General features: G+C 36.6%; 1 protein-coding gene across 8 annotated transcripts in view; it reads right to left on the reverse strand.

The window, feature by feature from the left end:
• Nucleotides 1-15,823: 15,823 nt before the first annotated feature.
• Nucleotides 15,824-25,623, reverse strand: part of CEP128 (centrosomal protein 128) — a 100,551-nt gene continuing 90,751 nt past the window's right edge. For 7 of the 8 annotated variants that reach the window (XM_015631530.3, XM_015631529.3, XM_015631521.3 and 4 more), the window contains one exon: nt 15,824-24,858. In XM_015631530.3, the coding sequence (XP_015487016.1) occupies nt 24,752-24,858 (107 nt within the window). In that variant the 3' untranslated portion in view covers nt 15,824-24,751. The remainder of the gene's footprint in view (nt 24,859-25,623) is intronic. The other variant, XM_015631527.3, reaches the window with a different exon arrangement.

The raw sequence follows: 25,623 nt of genomic DNA on the forward strand, positions 1-25,623 counted from the left end.
ATTGTAGCATCAGCCTTAACATGCTTAGATTCAGTATCCATGAAATAGGAAAAAAAACAAAACCCAAACAACTGGAAAAAAATACCCACCAAAGAAAAGACAAGAAAACAAATTTTAAAAATTCACACAATTGCATTCTCTTTCAAAAGTAAAAAAAACATTAGACGCAGAATGTTTCTTTTAAAAGCAGCTGGATGGAACACGCAAGAGAGTTAAAACCTTTCAAGCAGTACAGTGTCTATCCAAAGGTGCCTAAAGAGGCACATGGTGAAAGCACATTGACTCTTAGGAAGTCTTAAGACAGAACAAAATTATACCAGCATGGCCAAGTAGAAAGCTGATACACATAATTAGTCAATTCAGAAAAATAAAATGTTATCCAAAAACCCCAACCAAGCAAGCAAAATCATTAACTCATATAAGTTCAAAAATACCATGAAAACCACCATGCTGAAGATATCAGGGTTGGAAACAATTTTCAAAAAACTAAAAAAAAACCTTGGAGCAAAATAGCTATATATGTAGTGTAGCCTCTTGTTTAAGGCAAGCTTTGTCCCTAATAATGGGAAGGTGACATGTTTTACACCAATTTTAAACTAATATTGCAGTGGAAACTGTCCACCTTGTGGAAGTGCCAGCTATCTGAGAGGCTGCTTGGCTGCTCAGTACAAACATGTATTGCTTACCCTATTCAACTATGTTCTAGGGAGCCAAACTTCTTGGAACACCACCTAAATTTGTTTCTTGCCCCAAGGGACCTTGGTTTGCTCTCCAGAAGAAATACACACCGTTGCTAACCTGAGATCATTTAAGGAAGAGTATGGCTCAGAAAACATTCCAGTTTCACAGAGAGAAGCTTTCAATTTTCACTCTGAAGCCTCTAGTGTTCTGTTCCAATATCTAACCTGTTCTGTTTCTAATCAAAACCAGCAAAACTAGATTTACCAGACATTGTTTAATCTAGATGAATTTTAAGATCAATTTTAAGAAGATTGAAATTTTTTTTTGCATTCAAGTGCAATTCGGACCATGAAAGATCAGGTATCCTCAGTTGGCATGGTCTGAGTACATGCAGGATGCTCTCACCATCTGTCAGCCTTTGAATGTCATACTCATTTCCCAGATGCTTTGGGGCACTGGGAGGGCACTTCTGTGCCAAAGATTTAGCAGGAATTATATTCTGTTGTTTAGCTGGCTGGCTGATTTGCTTATTACTTCTCCCTTCAGATGGCTGTTTCTGATTCAAACCATATGCAGCCATTTTTTCAACCACCTTCAGGGTCCTTCTCAAAACTACTCCATAATGCAAAAAACCCTGCCATTTATACTGCAGTACAAATGTAAAGCAGAACTGATAACAATAGTCAGAATACCTCAAGCCATGAGTAATGAATTAAAGTTTTGCTAATATTATGTGAAGGCATCTAAAGTCAGCTATACCAGTTCTTCAAACTGAGTCACTCATCTTAAAGGACTGACTGTTCCACTATAGATATTACTTACTTAGAGCTATGATTTTTTTTTACAAGGCTTTTAAAAAACATAAAACCAAGATGTATATTAATATTATAGAGTGATCTGCAAGAATGGAACTGTGAAATGTCTGAATTTTAGAAGGTTTCAGGGTCAATAATGGTGAAGTTTTTAAGACAGCCAAAATTTGAACAGAAGAAAATCTCATAACTTGACAATAGCTTCTAGGTTGCAACACGAAAAACAGAATTTCATGTTATTGTCAGACTTCCAAAATCCTGCCTTTATGGTCAAAGATGGAACCTGGTGCACTAGATCCTGCACATGAGAACTGTCAGGGTTCCATTTTTACTGACTTACACAAACCAAAAGACTGAGATTGAAAGGCTCCTCAATGGCTCAAGTGGGTATGGTTAAGATAGAGAATCCTAGTTCCTTGTCCTTCCTGAAATTGATGCTAATTTTGGAATGTACTTTACTGTGATTTCATCCTAATGTGACATCCAGAAACTGAACTTTGATGCCTATCTTGCTTTCCTTTTGATTGCAGAAGGTTTAAGTTTCTAACTAACTTAATTTTTAACTAATTTTGTTGAAGAGTGGAAGTTCTGCTTCCTACCTAGATTTCCTAGACTTCTCTCCCTTCTTTTCAAATGTCAATTATTATCCAGCATCTCAGAAACAAACTAGTGGGTATTCAAAACATTTGCCAACACCTTAATAAAGAAGTTACATAAAGTACAAGCTCAAGCACTGCCTAATCAGTTTGGATTAAGCACATCAGGTTTTATTCACTCAACTGGAAAACTAACATTTGCTCAGCTTGGAAACTCTAATTCTTTGTGCTTACTGGTGCTAAAAATGTGCAGTTATCTCCAGCACAGTGTTTATTCAGTACCTGTGCAAGCATCCACTGCTTGGTTAGATTAAACTGACAAAATTCTAAAGGTATTTGGAATTCCCAAACAAAATGTTAAAACAAAAAAAAAATCTTTAATGCTTGGAAGGATACTGTTTTTGTTTTCTTCTCTTCCACATTCTCTGCTGTGAAAATTAGTATGCTTCTATTGTCAGTAAAGTTTTGACATGGTCCTAATTTTTTTCTTTAAAGTATGCCATCAAAGATGAACAATTTGGTTGATAAATAGTGTCCCTCTTTTAACAGCAACTCAACAGCTGTTGCCAAGGCTCTTCTACTCAGAAAGGAAAGACAAGCTCTGAGTTACCTTGCTTGGGAGGAAGTCCTGCTGCAGAAGTACAGATTATATATATCCTGGATAAGTTGAAAATCCTGTCATGCAGGCTAGCAAAGCATTGTCCTTTATTTAGAGTGCTTCTGAAGAAGGTTGGCTCATTCAGGAGCCTTAGAGAAGGTATTTTAGTGTGCAAAACAGTTAAGTTTTCATTTCCATGACAACTCTGGTTGTTGTTTCTCACAAAGCTTTCCATAAACAGCCTGTAAACTGTTTTGATCTATTAGTCATAATCTTGCATTATCACTTACCTGTTTGCCAATAAACAAAATCATGCTTGCAGTGGTAATTTGAATATCTCATTGTATTTGAAATTCCACTCTTTTAGGAAGATAAGTAAGAATCTCATTATTATTTTTCCTCTAATAAAATCAGTATTTCTTCCTTAAGTCATCTGATGGATTTCAGCATGCTTTGTTTGGTTTTGACTGAGATACTGTATTGGGTCATGTATTATATTAGATCTTAAACCTCTTCCTTCTCTTTTCTCTGCATCTTACTCAACTTCAATTTTTACTCGTTTTTTTTTTTACCTCTGTTACTCTTACTCTCTTTTCTATCACTGATAATGTGAAGTTTCTTCTACCTGTTGTCTCACATACATTTCTTGGCATTAGCAAGGACTTCTCACTTTGGGATCATTGTTTTATTCTCTGTATTTCTCACCTAGAACTCTCAACTGGCTACAATTTCCTTAGCAAGCACAGCTTCTAGAACTACTGCACAAACACAAGACCATGGATGTATGCAGAGCAGACATTCTTAGGTGATCAAGCTGAATTTCTGTCCTGACACATTTCCTGTCTTTTCTCATTTAGCATCATTTTCTCATTTTGCATTTGATGAATTCTTATTTTACTGTCTCCTCAACTATCCTTTTTGTGGCCATCTTGCCAACAGTTCTGCTGTTCACAAGTCTCTGACCCTCCTAATTCTTTCCTTTTTGTTTCATGCAGGTTCCTATATGCATTCCTCAGTATTTGATAGCTTTTTATGTTTGCTGGAGAACTGTCCATCCATCCATCCATCCATCCATCCATCCATCCATCCATCCCTCAGTCAATTTTTGCTCATGCTTTACTAGCAAATGCTTCAGGATGGCAAATTCCCATGGTATTAACTGCATCCCTTTACTCTCTTCATGCAGAGAGAAACAAGCAGATTAGACAGACTTTATTGAATAAAGCAGAATAAGAACCCATTCCAGCCCAAATCAGTGAGTGCTCTGCATAAGCAACTGGTTCTTTACCTGTTTATTTTTTGGCTCAACTAAACTACAAGGTAGAAATCATAAAACTACATGGTACTGACCTTTTTTCTTCTGTATGTTGCATAATCTATGATAAGATTCAAAGATTGTACTGTCTTACACTGCAGAATAATCTGAAATGTAATGGAAAATACTACACATAATGCTAGTTTTTATAATGGAAATGCAGTATGAATCTTCAGTGCAATAAAAGTGCAATAAAATGTCCACAGAATTGCAACAAGCAGATAAGGAATATAGTAACTGACTTGTATTATGGTCTCTACAGACAGTGTCAAACTTCTGATTCACAGAATCACTGAATATTCTGAGTTGGAAAGGATGCACAAGGATCATTAAGTAAAACTCCTGGTCCAGCACAGCACCATTCCCAAGAATCATGTTGCATGCCCAAGAGCATTGTCCAAATATCTCTTGAGCTCTTTGAGGCTTGGTGCTGTGACCACTTCCCTGGGGAGCTCTTCCAGTCCTCAACCACCCACTGGGTGAAGAATCTTTTCCTGATATCCAGCCTAAATCTCCCTCAGCACAGCTTCAGGCCATTCCCTCCTGTCCTGTCACTGGTCTCAAGATTGAAGAGATCAGTGCCTGCCCCTCACCAGGAAGCTGTAACTGCAATGAGGTTTCCCCTCAGTCACCTCTTCTCCAGCCTGAACAGACCAAGTGACCTCAGCCACTTCTCACATGGCTTCCTCTCCAGACCCTTCAACATCGTCACACTGTCTTTTGGATGCTCCCTAATACTTCAACCCAGGGTTGGTTCTCCTGACTGCCAGGGCATTCCTGGCTCAAGTTCAATTTTTCCACTGACCAGGACCCCCAGTTCCCTTTCTCTGGTACTGCATTCCAGCCTCTCATTCCCCAGTTTGTCCCAGGGCTGCCCCATCCCAGATGTAGAATCCATCACTTTCCTTTGCTGAACTCCACTTAATTTTGGTGACTGCCCAGCCCTCTAATTTGTTGAGGTCTCTCTACAGAGCCTCCTTGCCTTCTAGGGAGTCAACAACTCCACTCAGTTTTGGATCATCTATGAACTTGCTTAGTATCCCTTCCAGTCATGCATCCAAGTAATTTATGAAAATGTTGAAGAGCACAGGGACCAAGGACGGAGCCCTGTGAAACCCCATTAGTGGCAGGTCACCAGTCTGCTTTCACCCCATTCACTGCAACCCTTTGTGCCTGACCCATGAACCAGTTGGTCACACCTCACATGATGTGTTTACCCAGCCATTTTCCTACAGATACTTTGTAAATGGACAGTACCATATACCTGTGGAGGCGAAACTGATATTCAAGAAAACAGTAAGTACTGCCAACTACTTTAAATGAAGTGCTCAAAGAAGGCTGAAACTTCTCAAAGTCACAAAGGCTGTCTGCATTAGCAAATAACACAAGTGGATCTGTAGATCAAAGCAGTGTGTTCTGAAGGTCCCACACCTCAGCTGTCTGCTTTTTATGGAATTTCATGGCAGACCAAGTTCATTTTGGTCACTTAGAATGAAAGTGGCCATGAATAGAGTTTGAAGTTGTCTCAAGGCCTAGTTCCTGTTTCTGGTCTTTCTCAGAGGCTGCATTGCATTTGGCATGCTGGAATGAAACTTCTAATTTAATTTCCATTGAATGGAGCCTTGTTATTATGCACCAAAACTGATAACTGAACGAATATTTAACAAATTTATTTTAATCTCTAGAAAACTTTACTCACTTTACTTTTACTAGTGGAGTTTGGATGTAAGTTGTGGTCAAGCATAATTATCTTCAAAGAAACCATCAATATCTCAAGTCCAGTATCTAGACAAGCACCTGGAACAAAATACTAGGAGAACCATTTGCAATTCTGACAAGTGAAATTGGGGGGGGGGGGGGCAGTGGTGTTTGGTTTATTTGAAATATTGGTGTACATTAATTGACTCTGCATTCAAGAAGTTCATAAAGTGTCTCAAATTTATTTCACTTTAATAATCCACAGAAAATTAAAGGAAGTAGTAAGTAATGACAGCTAGCAACTTGTTAAATCCTCATCTCTGAGCTCTGATGCTGTTTGTCTTTCATGCACTCCAAAGTTTCTCTCTGAGAAGATATTTATCCTCCTTCATTCACAGATGATAGTCCACTTTGAGGTACATGAGGTAATTTATAAATGAATACAGAAAAACTCAAAATGACACTTAACAGCAATAGCTCCACTTACATAGTCCCTGCGGCAAAAAAATTTGGAAGCAGCATGGGAAAGCCAATGCAATCATAGTGGTATTTTAAATTACTCACAATATTGTGCAACAAAAGCATGTTACACTATATTGGAAAATAAATGGTTTTGAAATGCAGTATTTTAGACAAAGGTGGATAAAAAAGGTTTTATGCAAGATCAAGATTACAACTGGGACTATCAGTTATTCCCTACTTTTGTGTTTTTGAACTAGCAGAAATTGTATTTCTTCTCACAGTTTTTATTGGTGTTGGTTCTTTTTTTTTTGGCCAGGATATGTGCCAATGGAAAGTCTGATCAACTTTAAAAAACAAAAAGTTTTGTGTGGCTGCTAGTGATATTCACTGGCCAATTTTTAAGAAAGGTTAGTGAAATTTTGGGAGCCAAAAGGTAATCATTATATTTTAAAAGTTCTAATTAAGATGTCAGACTGGGCAGTGGAATGTATTTAGAATCCCATGTAATTTGATTGTGTTGGCCTATTTAGATAAATTGCTTTGGAAAGACAAATAAACTAGCTACTTAAAATGTCCAAGAGGGCCAAGCTTCATTCCAGTGTTTCAAGCAATCACTGAAGCAATAGCCTTTAGTAACTATCAGCCAATCCAACAATAGACATACAAGTGTCAAAATCTGATAGAAAAAATGATACAAGTGCTTGGATTACCATCACTAATAGAATAAACAGTGCAAAGTGTTATTGAACTGAAAATGCTCAAGATTTTTTTTGCCTTTGAGCTGCAGACCTTTGGAGACCATATTAAAGGAAATGAACACTCAGAGCTTGAAACATCTGAAGCTGAGACATCGTCCTACATAAACCCGTGGGATTATTTGGGTTTGTTTAGTTCCGTTCACTAGATGTACTAAATCTGAATGTCAAACCCAAGATTTAGAACATATTAATACTATGCTATCAGTGACCCAAGGCTCTAAAATCCATACCATTATCCTTGAAAACCAAAAAAGAGTCTGACCCATTAATGTAGTCTTTTTGTCAATTTGCACCAAGAAGAACTTTACACATATTCTGTTGCCTTTTCCTTTCATCAATAGAGAGAGGCAAGGGTGGAAGGGGTTAGAAAAGGGTATTTGTTTCCCAGAGGCAGTAGCTTTTTACTTTCTTGTCCTTGCTTCCATCATTGTAGGGTAGGTTTAGGCATAGACAGCTTTCCCAGGAGGAGGCCTGAATGAGGTGCTCGGTAGTTTATCTCAATGGCACACTTTAGGTGTCCTTGGAGCAGCTTTTCTTTTCTGACTGCTGATTTTTATGTGCTGCATCTATGCAAGGGGAAGGATTTTTTCCAGTCTTCATGATTCTATGATTTAAATGCTTGGCAGTGCTTTAGATTCACTTGTGCTTTCAGATTTTTTACGCTGTTGATCTCCTGCCCTTTGCATCACGTGTGATACAACCACAGCTCAGTTACAGGGGCTTACAAGGGAAACTGTGAAGTTGCCAGAACAGATGAAACAAACAAAGCTTCCTCTCTGAGCTGGGGGCACAGCAAACACAGTAGTGCTCTGGGGCACATTGGCATAGCAGCAGGGGTGTGCTGCCTCCCCAGGCACCTCTCCTGTTCTCAGGCTGTTCTCTGAATTATGCTCTGAACTCCCTCCAAGGTAGCAGGACACTCAACTGGTGCCATGCCAGGCAGCCCCAAGGAGGATAGGAAAGGTATTTGCTCTTACTTGGACAGATCTTGATCATTCCCTTGATTTTTTTGTTTGTTTGTTTTTTTTGCTGCTGCTGCTGTTAAGTGGGGAGAGAATGTGTTCCTAGCTGGAAGGTGAACAAAACAGAAGCAATTTTGCATGTCTTTGCAGCTGAGCTACCTGTTCCAACACTGCCTTGAGATTTTTTGGGGAGGGGTAATTTACACTCAATTTCTGTCCCCCTCATTTGCATCTAAGTTCCCAGAGCTTAATATAAAAGTCATATTGAACTTTAACCTACTGTTCTTCTCTGTTATTTTCTTCAAAGACAACTGGGAGAATAAGGCAGTATTTACTGAAAAAACCCCAATTGTACAAGTTTCTGCAACCATTAATTTAATGCTGGTACTTGAAGTACTAAATCAACTCAACTTCCAATTCATTAATCAGGTTTAAAGCAATAGCAACAGAGCGCTATGGCACAAACCTGAGTAATCCCAAAGCCTTGGGGAACTGCAGTTCACATGACATGCATGTATAGCAGCTCTATGGCAGGGCAGCAAGCAAATCATGTGAAATATTAGATAAAGAGTAGGCCCTGGCATGGCCTACTTCCCTAGCATGTTATTTTGTATAATTAAAATTAAATCCTTCATATTTCTTTCCTTTCCTTAAATAGCAAAGAAGGTTGAAAGGAGGATCAATGTTTCCTGACAGCTGTAAACAATCACAGGCTCCTGCCTTTTGAGGTATTTTTTTTTTCCTTCCGTGACTCGTGCATTTGCTTTCAAGGTCTTCCTGAGTTGATTTATTCTCAATTTCCCCAACTGATATCTAATTCTCCTCTGTGCTTGGCATGGCTGTTACCCTCAATTGCCCACTTACACAAACTTAGCAAAGCAAAGTCTACAGACATAATTCAAGGCTCCTGCCAGTTTTAAAAAATTGAGAACTGGAGAGTAAAATGATATCTTACATTTTGTGATGAAAAAAGTGCCACTGTGCTCTTTTTCTGTTTATCCTACTAACAAAGGCAACTTGCTAGATTATTTAATGTCTTTTTTAGTGCAGATAAAGACCTTTACCTACAAATACCTAAACAGATTACTGCAGTCTTTTAGATAAAGCAAGGAGACTTGGGACCAGGATTCTTTCTGGTTTAGCCACAGTTTGCAGCTTTGGCCAAGACACTCTACATACTTGTAGAAATTAAAATGAAAATTCAAAGTAGATATAACTCCTTATCGACCATGAGAAACAAGATGGAAGGTTTAATTACAGACTTAGCATGTAGGAAGAAAAACTACAGAAAGACTATGAATTGCAAAACATTTTGCAGAAGTATCAGCTCACTCATGCCATTCACTGTGCAAGGGGGCATTATTCTCAAGCATAATACTAATTATTTTATTTACCAACCATCTCCGTTGCATCCACAGTTCTTGGCATGTAGCATTAACAATATCATAAATAATAATTAAAACTTCATCAAATACACAATAGAGAAGGCAAGCAAGCACTAAATAGAGTAATGGAGCATTGAAAAGTAGGCTTTTACATCTCATCCCCTGTGTAGCTTCCAGCATCCTGCTGTGACATTGTTTCTGAAATAAATGGAAGAACAACCCCTGTTGAGTCACCCACATCAGTCCTTCTGGCACCATGGCAGATACCACTGTCAGCACTGACTTCACTGAAGAACAGCCCCTCCCTGCAAGAACCTCCCCTCTACTGCCTGTAGCACATGCATGACTAGAAGTAGGTCAAGGCTCCAGTGGTCATAGGAATTGTTAAGGAGAAACACTCCTATACCCCACAAAACAATGGACTTCCCCAGAACCATTAAGTTTGAAAAAAAGTGGATCCTTCCAGAAAGCACTTCCAGACAGGCAGAGATGAGAACTGATTTAAGAGCCTGGTTGTGTGCAGCAGTGGCTGCTCTTCTCCAGATTAAATTTTGTATGTGCCTGAAAAAAAATTTAGGTTTGCATGCAACTCTGTACTATCTCACAAAGGGTAATTCCTTTCATGTATCTAATAGGGAATAAATTTCCTTCCCAGCTGCAGAAAAGCAGCAGCCTCCTCACACATGTCTAACCAGAAAAACAGAACAAAATTGCAAGTTTCAGTTTAGGAGGTTTCTGAGATACAGTTTGCCAGGAGCTGGGACAATGGTTTGAGGAGGCAGTGCCAGATATTTGCCTAAACTCTTGCCTAGCACTTTATTCCTACCTCAGGACACTGAGCTAGATGGCTGTTTGTTATAAAGCAATACACAGTAACACACACTTGCTCACAGATTTGAAATTACCATGGAGACAAAAGCTGTGAATTAAACTTTCTATCTTAAATCACAGCAAACATGATATTTAATGTCTAGGAGACTGCAGAAACACCTTGTAACATGGCATATTCTAAACAGGATTTAACAAGGTTGGACTTGATGATCCTGGAGATCTTTTCCAACTTTAATGGTTCTATGATTCTTAATGATCCTGTGTTAGTCTGTTGAGATCCAACAAAAGATTACATGGGTTTTGAATTTCAATTGAAACAAAAAAAAAACAACAATCCAGTATGAAACAATAATCTCCTGTGAGATAAAAAGACATAGTTACTGTTATTGGTCTATACCTGATTAGTCTAGGCTACTTGAGGAAACAGGGAACATTGATTCTTCCCAACTTCATTCAGAAGCAGTTTTGCTATGCCCCAGGTATCTTCTGTCCATCCATTCCCTCTGACCATTAAAATGAACGACTCATTTATTTTATTAGCCAGTCTCATCTGTTCAGCAGAACAGCCTCGGCTTCTCAGGAAAGAAAAAAAAAAAAGAAAAAAAAGGTGTTCTCTTGAAACTAAATTGTGCCTAAGGGTCATGCCCTCCATCAAAGGTCACATAATCTGTTTCACATGTTGCATTCAAAATGCTGTAGAATACAACCAGAAGATTCCAACCTCTGTTGAGTAGCTCACAACTCCAACAGATCTTTCTTCCTTGTTAAAAAAATCTCATCCAGATGGGATCCTTGCTGCTAAAGCACTTGCAACATAGCAAGCAGCCACAGCAGAAACTGACGAAGAAAGAAACTTGAATCTCTGATTTTCCACATTATCTTTAGAAGAGCACTTTTCATGATAAAAGAAGGGTCTTCAGAAGGCAGAATTCTCTTATTGCACAAAGAATTAGGTCACTTGAATTGGAAACTTGCAGGAGGCTTATTCAGAAAGCTGACCACATCCACACTGCATGATTATATCACATATCTCTGCTCAAGAATCCTACAGATGATAAAAATCATACAAGTTCTAAAAGTATCAGCACAAATTGATGGAAGCAAAAAGAAACCTCAAGGCTATCATTAACTAGGAGACTATCACCACAGGTCCAGGAATTCCATGAAACGAAAATTGTTACATGTTGGAAACATACCCTTAAAAACCCACATCATATATTTTCAAAATTCTCAATACTTTCTTGATATCTGAAGACAGAATTCTTGATCAGATGAAATTTTGTCAGAAATGGTACCACTGTTCCTGGGTTTACATACCCCAAAAAATATTGCCTTGATTTGCATTCAGGTACTTTTCCTTTTTTACAGAGCATTTGCATGTTAGGCAGTTTCCTTTGTTCTTGCCAAAAAAGTATGGGGAAGGTTGGCTAAATCAGGGGTTACTGCCAGCCAGTGACATCTGCAGCCATGGCCTCAAGATACTTTAATTTGGCAGTAATGGAATACGTGGAATGGCTGGAAATGAGCAAGAAAGGATTCCTTCATGAGTCTAACTGGAAAGATCCCAAAGGAGCTGGAATACATAATTTGCCCTAAGAAGGACTAGGAAGAAACTTCCTCACTGGACAATTATGTGCATGTTAAGTAAGAACATGATAGCAAGAAAAATCTCTAGTCAACTTGTGACTAACAGCCTTCTGGTAGAAGACCAGAGTAGCTGTCCCCTCCAAGGACAGAGGCTGGAGCTAAAAACAGGAAACAGGAAGGAGAATTAGGGGACGGACTAGAATAGCCGCCAGGGAATGAGCAGGAACAAAAAAATAAGTCGACAGGTGCATGTAAATAGTCCTGCTGAGCAGAAGGCTTCTGTAACTGTGAGAGAAATGTTAAAGGTTAAAAGACTTAAACAATTGGACGTTTGCTAAAGCAGCAGGTGCTTTGCTAAGGCCAACCAAACAGGAGGAGGAGAATTTTTGTGTGTTGTGGCAAAACCTCTGATCTGCATAAGAACAGCACAGGTGCAGAGGGGTGCGCTCCCACCACCAGAGGATGATCACAACAAACAAACTTTTGTTTAGCAACAAGCTGGCATTTGAGACAGGTTAGTGAAAAGGTAGATAAGCAGCAAATCCTTTGAGGTGGAAAAATGCTTTTTATCATGCCAATGCCCTCCTTCCCCATGAGGCTCAGGTGTAAAACTTCCCTCCCCGTAGGACTCAAGTGTAAAATTTCTCTCCCCCAACCCCTATGGGAGGCATTGGGAAATCTACAAATAAGTGTGAAGGTGTTCATCCCTTCTGATTAGGCACAACTGGCTCAACTATGCAGGTGTGAGAAACAGACAACATTTCTTAGAAGGGTCAATCATCAAAGACCCCTGAAGTGCCCCCAACTCATTTCTGGGGCCTTCCATCAGAGAATTAAGCATGATCCGTAGCGTTGCATCAGAGAGTCCAAAACTCCCCCACCAAGGCAGGTAGCTGGATGTTCCTACCTGAACCTGAATGTACTGAACTTTTAAGCCCATTGAACTTCTTGTTTTATAGATTCCCCCCACTACCAATGGATTAAGACAGTGACCTACAGACATCTAAATTGCATCAATCAAGTATTGTTTGTGGACCCAGGGGTTCCTCTCACTGTCTACTCTTGTCCTTTCTTTCTACTTTTCTCTTTTCCTTATGTGCTATCTTTATACTTTTATATTGTTATATTACTATAGACAATAACCAAAACGGCTACATACCTCCTTTCCACTGTAACCAAATTGTCCCAAAATATATAGATGCAGATATATAGACGTAGATATATGCACACATACAGAAACACTGGTCATTCAGTCTTTTCACTCTAATGCACCCCAACAGATTTATTAACAAGAACCTCAGTTACCCTGTCCTAACAAATGTTTAAGCAAAACAGAGGAAGATTAAAAGTATCTGTAAAAAAATTTTCTCCTGCTCACAAATGAGTCCTTTCTTTCAGGCTTGATCTTAGATCAACATGATGATTTTCTGAGATGCAGCCAAGGATGCACAGTGCCTCCTAGGTCCCCAGGAATTATTTCCATCACTGCTCAGGTATGGCTGCATATCTGTTTTCTCTTCTCTGCAATGTCCTATTTTCACCTAATGCTGAGTTCTTTCTGTCCAAGTCTCACATATTGAAATGGCATATTGTGCCCCATCTCACATACTGAAAACTTTTCTGCCTAAACACATTCAGTTTCTCCTCCTCGAGAAGTCATCTTCCTGCCTTTTTTCAAAGGTTCCTGACCCCATCAGTCTCAGACAAATAAAGCAAATGACTCATTGCATGGGGATTACAAGACAAAAGGATTTGGGAAATGGGAGGCTGCATATGCCCTGAGGGTAAGATCAGCAGAAGGGATGTTAAGAGAACAACTCTCGGGAACTGTGATAAAATTACTAAAACCTGGCTACAAAATCTGAAAATACATTCTCCTAGTCTACATTATGCTAGCAAATTTTCCTATTTTGTTGTATGCATTTATCCACCTGCATTTGATGGATGTCTTAAAAGTTGGCTTTCTTCTATTTCTACTACAAAACAGAGTTTGCAATAAACCCAGAGAAATAACACTGCATTTACATGTGGGATATATGTGGGAGAATTTTTGGGACCATTTCTTAGTAAAGTCATAATATAGTTTTTTCCAAGAGACTAAGGAAATCATAAGCTGCCCTCTATCACTGCTGTTGGTTGCAGGTCTATGCTAGATTCAGTGTTAGATATATCGTTGCCTGTTTGGAAGTTTTGTCATAAAGTTGACTATTGAATATTACTATATAAAGTGTAAAGTATAAGACTGTGGCTTGCACTTTGTTGTACACAGACTGTTTCAAAATTCTCAGCTCCTGAGATAGAATCCAAATTGTAATTTTCAGCATTGTCTTGCACTTATTCGCCATTTTCAGGGAATCTTTTGTAGAACCAGTCTTGTACTCTGGATTAGTTCCCATCTGAATTTGAGGCACCAGGAGATACACAGGGTCAGGCCAGGAAGAACCATCACTTGATAGTTCAGTGGGTTCCTGACATATAAAACAAGCATAAGTTAAGGTCCACACTACTAACTGAGGGCCAGCTGGGGCTTTTATCTGAGGTCACAACAAATGCATTTTGCATGCAACTAAAATTCCTATGAAACAAATTTGTCTGTTCTTTTTATCAACTTAATTTCCTTACCCATTGAGAAGTGTTGTTTGAGCTGTAGTGCCAAGAGCATTAGAGATGTTGACTGACCTGTCCTCACAGGCATCTTGTCTCCAATGGAACCATTGATGCTTCCAGCAGTAGTTTTCAGGCATTTCCCAGACAGTAGGATGTACTGCTTTAGAAATTCTACGTATATTCGGATAGTATCCAAAAGGAAACTGGAATAAACTACTTAATTTCACTTGTAAAGGAGCATGTAGGGTATTTGTCTACATCACAAAAGCTCAATTGTCAGGGCCAAGTCTGAGCCCTTCAGCAATAGTGGTAGACCCTCTGGGATAGCAGATTGAAGGAGGAAAAGCTTCCCTCCTTAAAGCTTGTGCAACAGCTGCTGGAAGAGAGGAATAAGCATGTGTGAAAGAAACAATTCTGCTATTATCAGTGGAAAAAAATGGTCCAAAGAAAAGCAAGTTTGTCATAAAACAACTGCAGATCACAAAACTATGTAAAATACATGCAAAACCTTCTTAATTTCAAAAGGCATGGGGATATCTAATTGAGAAGAATGAAATTAGTAAAATAATTACAGGCTTTCAATAACTGATTTCTCAGTGGATAAAGAAATTATACTTTGGCCAGCTTTTGCTTTACTTTGTATTTTAAAATATAACACTTTTTTTTCCCCATTCAGTGCTTCCATAGAATTTAGCTGCATGGAACTTCCCTGCAACAATGATTTTTTTGTTTCATTAAATACTGTCATGGCTCAATCTTTTTGTTTGTTTAATTGCATCCCATTTCACTGCCTCCAGAGGTGTCTCTTATTTAAGGTAGTAAAAAATTTACCTTGGAATCCAGATAAAGCACACATGGATAGACCCCACTGTGTGGATGGACATGGTGCCTGTAATGCAGGCAATATGTGTCTAAGGCAGATGCCTAATTCTCCTTTTTACTAAATGAAAATCTAAACAATATAGTTAGAGCAGTTCCCTGCGATTTGATCAAACCCTGGCTGCTTACTTTGGACTGACATGAATGGTTCTACAGATCCTCTTGACTTCAAAGGCAGGTTCATTTACATGGAGGCATGTGTTCTGTCCACACTCAAGTTCAATCAGATGAATCTTATTCATGCTAAGAGATTATAGGCACAACAGCCTGTCCTAACTAAGGGCACCTCTGGAAACACTGTGAATAATGGCCAATGTAAAGACCCACTCCTACTGTAACACCATAATACATTGCCAGATTTTTGGGTCTTTATATATAAATATAAAAATCTTTGATCTAAATAAGTATTTTGAATACATGCTTTTGAAGAAAACTCCTTATTCTCATAATGAAACTGTCATCTTAATTTTTATACAAATATTGTAGCAAAAGAAATAAAAAATACAATTGCTCCTACAGACAAGAAGAACCTTGGGCAAGACAATTTCATATCACACATCTATATTTCACAAAACTGAAAAAGATCAATTACATAAAACAGGCCTTTACAAAAGTTTGGCAGTGTTAAGTAAATGAATACAGATGCTATGCATTGCTTGGAAAAATAATTTATTATGTTAGCTTACAAAAATGACAAGTTTTTATGTTATACTTTAAAACACAAGTACAGCTAGCAACTTTGATCCTGCAAAGGTACCAACTATCTCCTGAGATGCAATGAAGCCTTGCAACCTTGCCTTCAGGAATTGCTTGGAGTAAGTCCCAAGTCAGCAAAAGGGTAATGTAGTTTGATATTTTTGTTACTGCCTCATTGGCTAACATTTTATAGTCTAATTGCAGAAAGTAGGTACAAATGTTGATGTTAAATTAACATGTGAACTTTCCTAGTAGAGCGTTAACCAAACTTAAACATACCTGCAGACTGTGCCAAGCTTTCAGCTTGCAGCAACATACTCAGAGCACAAAAGACAGCTTTCATATACTTCATACTGCAATCACCTGACAAGATCTCAGCACTCAGTACTTTGATTGGTACTTAGGCTTTATACATGAGATTTCATTCTGGCTTCATATTAGTATAAATCAGGAACAAGCGTTTTGAAGTTAGAGCAGCAATTTAACAATAAAATTGGTGTTCTGGTTTGACATGAGTCACACCTTGCATCTAACCAAGTACCTCAAACTTCACAAGTTAGTAAGGACTTGTGCATCAAACCAACATGGTAACAGCTCCTCCTTTTAAATTTCTACAATGCATGGTTCCTAAACCTGCATGTGGTGTTCTGAAAACCCAACCTGTAGACTTAGTTTTATGTGCATCCATGACATTTACAGGAAGTAATCGTGAAGCAGTAGTTTGGCTGAACTTGATCTAAAGGGTCTTTTCCAATCTAAATAATTTTATGACTCTAGATTTTATAAATTCATTACTTACTTCTCAAGATAGTCAAGTTAGATTTTTTCCTCCTTGAAGATGGCAGATAATGGAAGAAGTAGAATGCAAATACCTTGTGAAGCTATCTTGGAATAAAAATATCATAGACAAAAAAGTAAAAACTGGTTTTATTCTGAGAATGTTTTGTTAAAAAAGAATACCAATAGTGCTGGAATTGAAATGTAAGATACAATTAGCTTCTCCCTACACACATAAAAGTCCCCATTGGAGTACTCATTGAATTACTAGATCAGTTGAAAAACTGATATGAAACAAAACATTTAGTCATGAGTGTGAAATACAATTGATACATATAACAGATGAACCATCTCTCCTTGGAGATGAGTTCATTATTTTGAAAAAGGTGTAGTACACCACTTTAAAGTAGAACAAAGAGCTGCAACTCAGAATTTTTCAAATTCCTTAAGCTTGGATTGATGTTATTTAGAAGTACTATGGTTTTCATTATATAACTAATTTTGATTTACTTTTCTTGGAAAAAAAAAAGGAACCTAAATGAACTTGAAATCTCATTTCTCAAATTCTGAAAACATTTAAAAATGAGATCGTGTCAGATTATCCCAAGTGTTTTGGAGTTTGCTACCATATGATTTTTATAAGATCATGTATTTTTCAGCAAGCATTTCTTGTTCATCACACCAACACATATTGCAGACTTGCAGACCTGCGGAATGCAATGAAAAAATAGACAAATAAAATAGTTCTCTCCCATTTTCTAAAACTCAGCACAAAATTTTAACTCCACTGATACTACAGATAAGGCCTCTGCTACCTTTACTGCAGTCAGGATTTCCAAGCATAAAGGGAAATCTTTCTTTTTGAGCAGTAAAATTTTACACTGTATGAATATGTTTATATATGTCAATGTCCATAAGAAAGAGACATAATTATGTGGGCAGGATATACCCAATACCTACACAGCTATTAGAAGTTTTGAACACACCTTTACATTTCAGAAATCAAGTCTGAAGGAAACTGCAATAGGTCTGGTTACTACAGTAAGGTGAACTTCAACATGTACAAAGAGTTGGACTCCTTGCTAAACATTCAAGGATTTTATCTCAAGAAATACAATATTGAGGAACTTCATTCCACTGTGCCTATTTCTATCACATTAACCAATGCAATATGGTTTAGAAGTATTAAACAGCCCTTTCTGACTTCACACCATCACAGAAACACTTGACGTCCATATTATTTTCTGAAGTTCTGCAGATTCTTTGTTGTTGTTGTTGTTGTTATTACACTGCAGTGACAATAGTTGACTGGGAAATATGATGTAATATATTCAGTGTCATATGTATAAAGTACCTGGGCAATCTTAGTTTTGGAATGTTCTGACCAAAATGCTGGTTCACAAGAATAATTTTGTTCCAGTTTTAGGACACTAACTGGAAAAAAACACTGTATTTCATTCAAATGAAATGAAAACAAAAGATCTGGAGGAAAGTGACTCATGTATCAACAAACTTAATTAGTAGTGCTTGTAATGAAGTATCAGAATTAGATGGTTGTTTTTTTAGCTAACCCCAAATTAAATAGCAACTGCCAGCATGAAATGGTGAAACACATTCCAGAAATCAAAAGCGAATAACATATTTTCTTCTCATATGCTCCAAGGGGGAAAAAAATAGAATATCAGCATTTGCTAATAAGCACATATAGAAATGTCAGCCTTAAATATGATACACCTTCAAAGCCTCAGTAATACACTGTTATTGTATTGACACCCTCACATACAATCTAAGTATTTTTCTATTTGTTACTTTCTTCTGGTAATGTAATAACACAGCAGAAATTTGAACATTTGAGCTACTTGTTAAAATACACTGCAAGAGCCAGTATTCCTTCTGTAGCCTATCAGCTGCCTCCAGTGGAATTATTTCAACGTTGCTATCCCAGTGCACAGCAGACATAACGGACTTTCCCTAAGTATTGAACATAGCGAAGTCTAAATCAAAGTGAGCAAGCCTCACTTTAAGTGGGATTGATGTCTGTTGATTAATGTATTCAGGAGCTTCATTTTAGTCTGTCATTCTACTGAGATTTAAGAAATTACATTCTGGAAAAATGAAGCGTTTCTTGACTTCGATACTTCATTTTTCCATATTCACAGAGATTTTTTTACTATCAAATAAGAATAATTTGTCTCACTTTTGAAAACTCTGTAGATTATTTTTTTGTTAATTTATAGACCTCTAATTGGTCAATGGACAACATACTAATGGATTCATGTTCCATGGCTAGCGAGCCTCCCCACTGATGTTGCTCACACTGAACAAATGTTTCTGCATTTTCTGGCTTTGTGACTGCACTGGAGACTGCTCCAGTGAAGGCAAAACAAACAACTCCAAGGTACTTGTTGACATTCTGTTAGTCAAAACATGTAACAAAAGTTCTGCCAGCTCCATGATGTCTTCATGGCTGCAGCTGTTTGAGTGAAATAGTGCTGTCAGTGCTGCACCCAGCAGTGAAAGCCTCAATAAAAATGGTGCACGCACCGAGCTCCATACACCAAACAGCCACAGAGGCAAACTCTTCTCTTGGCCAGCAGCAAAACACAGCTTATCTTCATCATTTTCCACACTAAGTACAAAACTGTATCTGCTGGTTTCTGTGAAGAGCCTCATGCCAGAAACATAAATTGGGCCGTTTCCCAGTTCCATGTTTGTTTAACAGTGCGAGTGACACAGAAATCCTTTTGATCATCTTTAGCAAATTTTAGTGTCACTTTCCAAAAATATTTTAGGTGTCAGCAACTGTTTATAAGGAAGATGATTTTATATTAACACACTGAAGAAATACCCTTTGTAGTATGAGTATTTTAGGTTCTAGACTAAGCACTTAGACAGATGTCCTCAATTTGTTGTAGTCTCATTTTTCGCCTTGCATCAGTAATATTTCAGGGATTTTGCAGCAAAGTCTATCCTTTACCATTTCCTTCTACAAACTGATAGCATAATCAATGCTGGCAATCAGAAAATCTAGATAAATGTAGTAAGAGATGTTTACTTTGGCCTCTTTAAAATGAGACAGCGTGTGACCTGATGTTAGCCCATTTAATAAGTAGCTTTTATTTTAGTAAACAAAAAAGAGTGTCAGAGTTCATATGAAAAGAGCTTATAAGAAACAACCACCATCAACACTAATGTAATTCCATGGGAACATAAACTACCAAAATTATTGATGGAGGCTAAGTGAAGAAATGATGGTATGTCTTCTGACACACTAGTGCACTGTACATGGTAGATGAGAAAAGCAGTCTAAGATTGAAACAACTCTGGTCTGAAGAGAAATGAAAATTGAACAGACTACCAAAAACAACTTGTGCTTAAACAAAACAGCTATCAAGGATCCACATCCCTAGAAAAAAGAAAGCAAAATTATCCTAAAAGAGATAACTCTATGCAGTTCTTGTTTTTAACTGTAATAATTTAACAAAAACATGTTAACAATCATGTTCCAAAAAATATTTAGTTCCAAATGGCACATGGTAGATTCCTAAATAAAATGACCAGAAATTTTAAAATATTATCACAGCATATTCTCACACTCACAGATTTTGTCATTATTAGGGGGAGAGAAAAAACATCTCATTGTTTCAGCCAGAGAAATGACAGATGTGCAACTTCAGCTTTAGAAACAGGAGAGCTAATATTGTTAGCACAAATGATAAATGTTGGATGTTGCTGGATTTTAACCACAGCAATCTCCTTCATTTTTGCTGTCAACATTCCCAGAAGCATTGCAGATTTTTGAATGACTTGGTTATTGGATTTTGCTGTGTTGTACTCTTGTATAGAGCACTAAAATATTCTTCAGATTTAAAATCTAATTTAGTTATTTACATAGAAAAGCAAGTAAGTTCATATTCACAGCAGTTTAAACATGCTTACAAGTAAAAAGTTGAGTTGTGCTAGAGTACAAAGTAGTTAAGCATGAAAAAATAAATTATCCAAGATGGAATTTTATTTTGGGATCACTTTTATTCAGATGTAAATACTAGCTATAAGGCAGTTTTTAAGCTAAGGCATCAAGAATAAAAGTGTTCTGAAATTTAAATTTAATAATGAATTATTTTCCATCTCTTCTACTGCTAGTTTTCCTCTACAACTGCTTCTAAATTCTACAATTACATCAAAATCACAGGACTCTGAGTGATGTCCTACTGCTCATCCATTTTTGACAAGGCTGTATTGTCAGATATTGACCTGCAGCTCACAAGAACTTAAGTATCAATTACTTCTGTGGGGTAACAAGGGCTTAGAGAGAGATAAATTTGTTACTAACACACTGTAAACAAGAAGAGTTTAACATACATACTGTAAAATTTGACTGTAACAAACAGTGCCATAAAAATTTATGAAAAAATTTCAGCATGTAATAGATATGAGAATGCATGCAGGCTGCAGACTTCTCATTTTTAGCCATAAAAATTTTATCAGTGTTACAAAAATACCTAGTGATTTCCTTTCAAAGGAATACTGGCATTTTCATTTCACTCATTCATTCAGTGCTACCCAGTGCAGAGACTATGCCTTGCAAGCCAGAGATAACTGATATGTAGATTCCTTAGCTCAGAAATTGATTTTAGAATAGTAGTTTCTTTGTTGTATAGGTTTTTCATGTATTTTCTTTATTTACCTTGCTGTAATAGTTTGTAAAAATATGGCTGAGCTTTGAATATCCAAGGAATACTTTCACCATCACTGAGGACTGGCTTCCATCAAAAATTTGAGAAGTAAATGTAAGAAAATTGCTTTGTTTTGCACTGTAAAATTTTATTTTTTATTTTTGACGTTTCTTCTTAGGATGACATAATTACACAATAAAAATAAATTATTTTGTCTATTTAGTAAATATAATCTCAAAAGTAATTAAGTACTCTCAAGTCTGCTGTATAAAATTAAGAACTGAAGGGTATAAAATTTATAGCTTGTTCATGTGACAATTATTTGATGCTAAAATCAAGGGTCAATGCATTTTTGAAAGCACAATATTTAAGCACTGTATTTCCAGACAGCATTAAAAATACAAATGCCTAATACTAGCTTATAAAGACTGTATGTAGTTAGTACATACATAAAAAATTTCCTGATTTACCAAACGCTAAACAGAACAAAGGTTTAAACCATCATTTTTTGTGTGTGTGATACCACATTTATGACTATTGAAAACCACTGCTTTGGGCAAGAACTGAGTAAGAGGTTATTAAATGGTTAAAGTATAAAAAATTTGGCTACCAAAAGTAAGAGCAATTTTTAAGATGTGAAATATACAAAATGTTTTTATTTAAAAAGAATCTGCTTTTCTACTTTAAAAACTGAAACTGTGCAGAAGAGTATTATTTCAGACCAATATGGAAAAAATATTATTTCTTAAACCACAAAGGGACAGTTTCACATAATGTCATGAATGGAACTTTAGCCCTCAGTAAAGAGGAAACAAAATTCACTTTGTAATATGAACCTCTATCAAAGGTGGAAGAGAGACAAATATTACATGCTATCTAGACTGCCATGCCAAGAGGGTAAATTTAAGAAAGAATTTCCTGGTTTTGGAGTCCATAACTCTACTCAGTAATTTTTTATTTTTTTTTTTTTAATTTTTTTAAAATTTTTTTTGGCGTGTAGTTTGACAACTCTTGTGTTCTTCCACACAAGAGATGTGTGTTTTTCTTCTAGAAAATTTTATAAATTATAAATAAATTTATAAAATTTTATAAATTTTATGAAAGGATACAGAACTGATGAAAACACATTTACATGGGCAAAGGCATGAGCCGGAAGCACTGAACATACTTTAAGTTTTAAAGCCAAAATTATTCACGCAGTAGTAATTTCTGTCCTGTACAGTAGATAATTCCATTCAATGCTCAATGCAATAGTGAGCAAGATCAGACTGCTTATGCTTAGTTTTCTAGCAATATAAAGCAGTAGTAATCCTGTTTAAAGAATACATACTTCAGATTTCTAAGTTACAAGTCAGGAAAAAATGTATAAATACCTAAAATGGTAAGATTTTTACAAATTCCTTAGAAAAAAAAGGAAATTTTATTTCTGGTATTACTTCTCAGCTAAGACACCTAAAGCCCCATTTATTTACTGACAGGCATTTTCATGTCAAAAAAAACCATTTAAACTTTGGTAAAACAGTTAGGGTATCCATCAGCAATCCATGCACCAGACCTTGTTACCACCTGAGGTGTTTTGAGAGCATGATTTACCACTTCATAATATATTTCAAAGTGATGTTTCTATGTTTTGGCCAAAATCTGTAGGTACCATAAAGTCTGCAAGCTGGTGACATTTCATTTTTCAATTTTTTAAGTTTCAGCAGACTAAACCATTTAAAATATTTTAACTTCCATATTTCCACCTCTGCTCTGATCTAATAAAAAAAATAAATTATAAATGTTGGATCCACTTAAGTTTAGTTTATAGTAGCTACAGCTTAGCTAAACTCCATTTCATGACATCCCCACTCTTTGTAGAGAGTAGAAGTTTATTTGTTGATGTTTTTCCTGTCCCTGTCATGGCCTTTGAGATCAGAACAGATGGATGTGTGTGTTTTGTTTTCTTGACCCTCTGAATGAGCAGATGGGCCAGAAGTCTGCAAAAAGCCAATGCCAGCACTACCATGCACATCATAATACACAACAAAAGATAAAGAAAACTTTTTAACCAAATCAATTTTTTTTTTAATTTTAAGCAATTTAAGTTCATGGAAAATGAACAGAGAATAAAGTCAGTATTCTTCTCATTTCTGTGTCTGATTTTGATGTTGTCAGCATGTTGTTCTGTTTGAGACAGGTTGAACACAAGGTGCTTGTCAAGGAAGTGCACTGTCCAGAGCACCCACTGAGACTACAGAATGCTTCATCAGAGTATTATAAAAAAAAAAAAAAAGTCCTTTTTGAGATGGTCCATCATGGCCTGTGAATTATACCTGAGACACCTACAGTGCTAAAAAATGACAGCGTTTCAGAGAAGAAACAAGCTTCCTGAATATGACAAAAGACTGAAAACTGAAATTCTTTGAATGGTGTTGCTACAGTACTCTTTATAGCTTTGGCAAATCTTTTAAGGCCCTATATTAGTGATCCAGCTAGAAGTAGCTGAGAGAATAAAACAAGAACCATCAGAAACTCTTGCATTTCCTTAAACAGAAGAAAATTCTTCTGTGATTTACTCTTTGAGACCACTGTAATGCAAAATTATGTCCAATTTATATAGAATAGTGATATCTGAACAAATACAAGGGTGCAACACTGTATTTACACAGTACTTTACAATCAATATGACACATCTTTTCTAACGCAGGACAAAACAGAATAAATAAATGAACATTAAACACTGCTTTTAAAATTATCACAGCCACAGAGAAGTGCCTTCCAACATTCTTGATACATATGGGTGAGATTCAGATTCTTTAAAGTGCCTAACCAAGGCTATCTGATAAAACTGTTCTGGCCAAAAGAATAACTCTAGACAACTTATAATATATGCTGAACCTCAAACCAAGATGTAAATTTTCATTCGCTTTAAAAATTTTTCTTTTCCTTCTTCTTTAAATGATTTTTTTCAAACTGAAGGACCTAAAATCACAAATGTGTCTGCACAATACTGTATAATGACTCTCTCTCATAATAATAGGCAATTTCTGAATAATCTTCCATTATTAATAATGTTATTAAGCATAATAAAAATACAAGTGTCAGAACAATTCCTGTATAGGGGTAAATAAACTCATAGCAAAGAGATCACAGGTATTTCACTTCACAGTATTTCAGGAATACAATCAATTTAGTCTAGGACGACTGCAGAAACAAATACAAAGGAATAGCAAAATCCCAGAAAGCCTTTGGTGTACAAGTCACCTAAATTATCACAAGAGTTCATCAGAACCACTCTTGGTGCTCTTTCATTTAGGTGTTTGGCAATTGTTGAATCATTAAGGGTGCATCACTCCTACAGCAGATGGAATTACCACTGTTCAAAAAACCAAAAAAAAAGTAGAATGGAATTTACCACAGAGAAAACTGGTGTGGCTTTGTAAAATATTCTACTTCCTTCCTCCTTCTGCTTGCAGCTTCATTTCACTAACAGCAACATTAGGAGAATCTTCCTTGGTGGCACTTGCATCCAAAGGAACCATCCCTTTCATAAGTGCTAGAAATAAGTCACACAAAAAAGGTGATTAAGCATCTTCAGAATCACCCATTAAGTCAGTTAGACTCAATGATCTTAGAGGCCTTTTCAAACTTATGATTCTCATATTTGGTTGGCTGACTATTAGTTTTTATTTGAAACATGTATTTCATTATATGATATTATAATTTATTCAGCAAGTAATATGGTGTTAATAAATATTTAATATTCATAAGACTATGAATTGAGAAACTGACTTATTTTTCTAGAGACATAGATTTTAATACTCTATAATACAGGCATAGCCAAGAGCTTTCTTATACACAAGAAATGTACACTGTATTTTTAAAAAATTGCTTATTCCACTAAGATATATTTTCCATTTATTTTTCCGTAATTTTTATTTAAGTAAGACAAACCTCTCAAAAAAAGATTTGTGAAGGAATATGTTTACCAACAGCATGGACTTAAGTCACCACGTGACACTGAGCAGATGCTCACACAATGTCATACTGTGTATATACCTTCACAGGGTACACATACAGTGCTTATTTCTAAATATATTGTATTGCATCAAAATCCAGACAATATAAATTGACAAAATATATTATAATAAAATGCTGAAGAAAAAAAAATCAAATATCCAAACATTAAGCAAAAGGTAAAAATTAAGGGAAGGAAAGTGGCTACCAGCTTATACAACATACCCTTCTTCTAATGGCCTTCTTTATAGCACAAGAATTTAATAAAGTGGTCCTACTGAACATCCAGAGCACAAGTTTTAAT

Source organism: Parus major, chromosome 5, assembly GCF_001522545.3.
Source record: "Parus major isolate Abel chromosome 5, Parus_major1.1, whole genome shotgun sequence".
NCBI lineage: Eukaryota > Metazoa > Chordata > Aves > Passeriformes > Paridae > Parus > Parus major.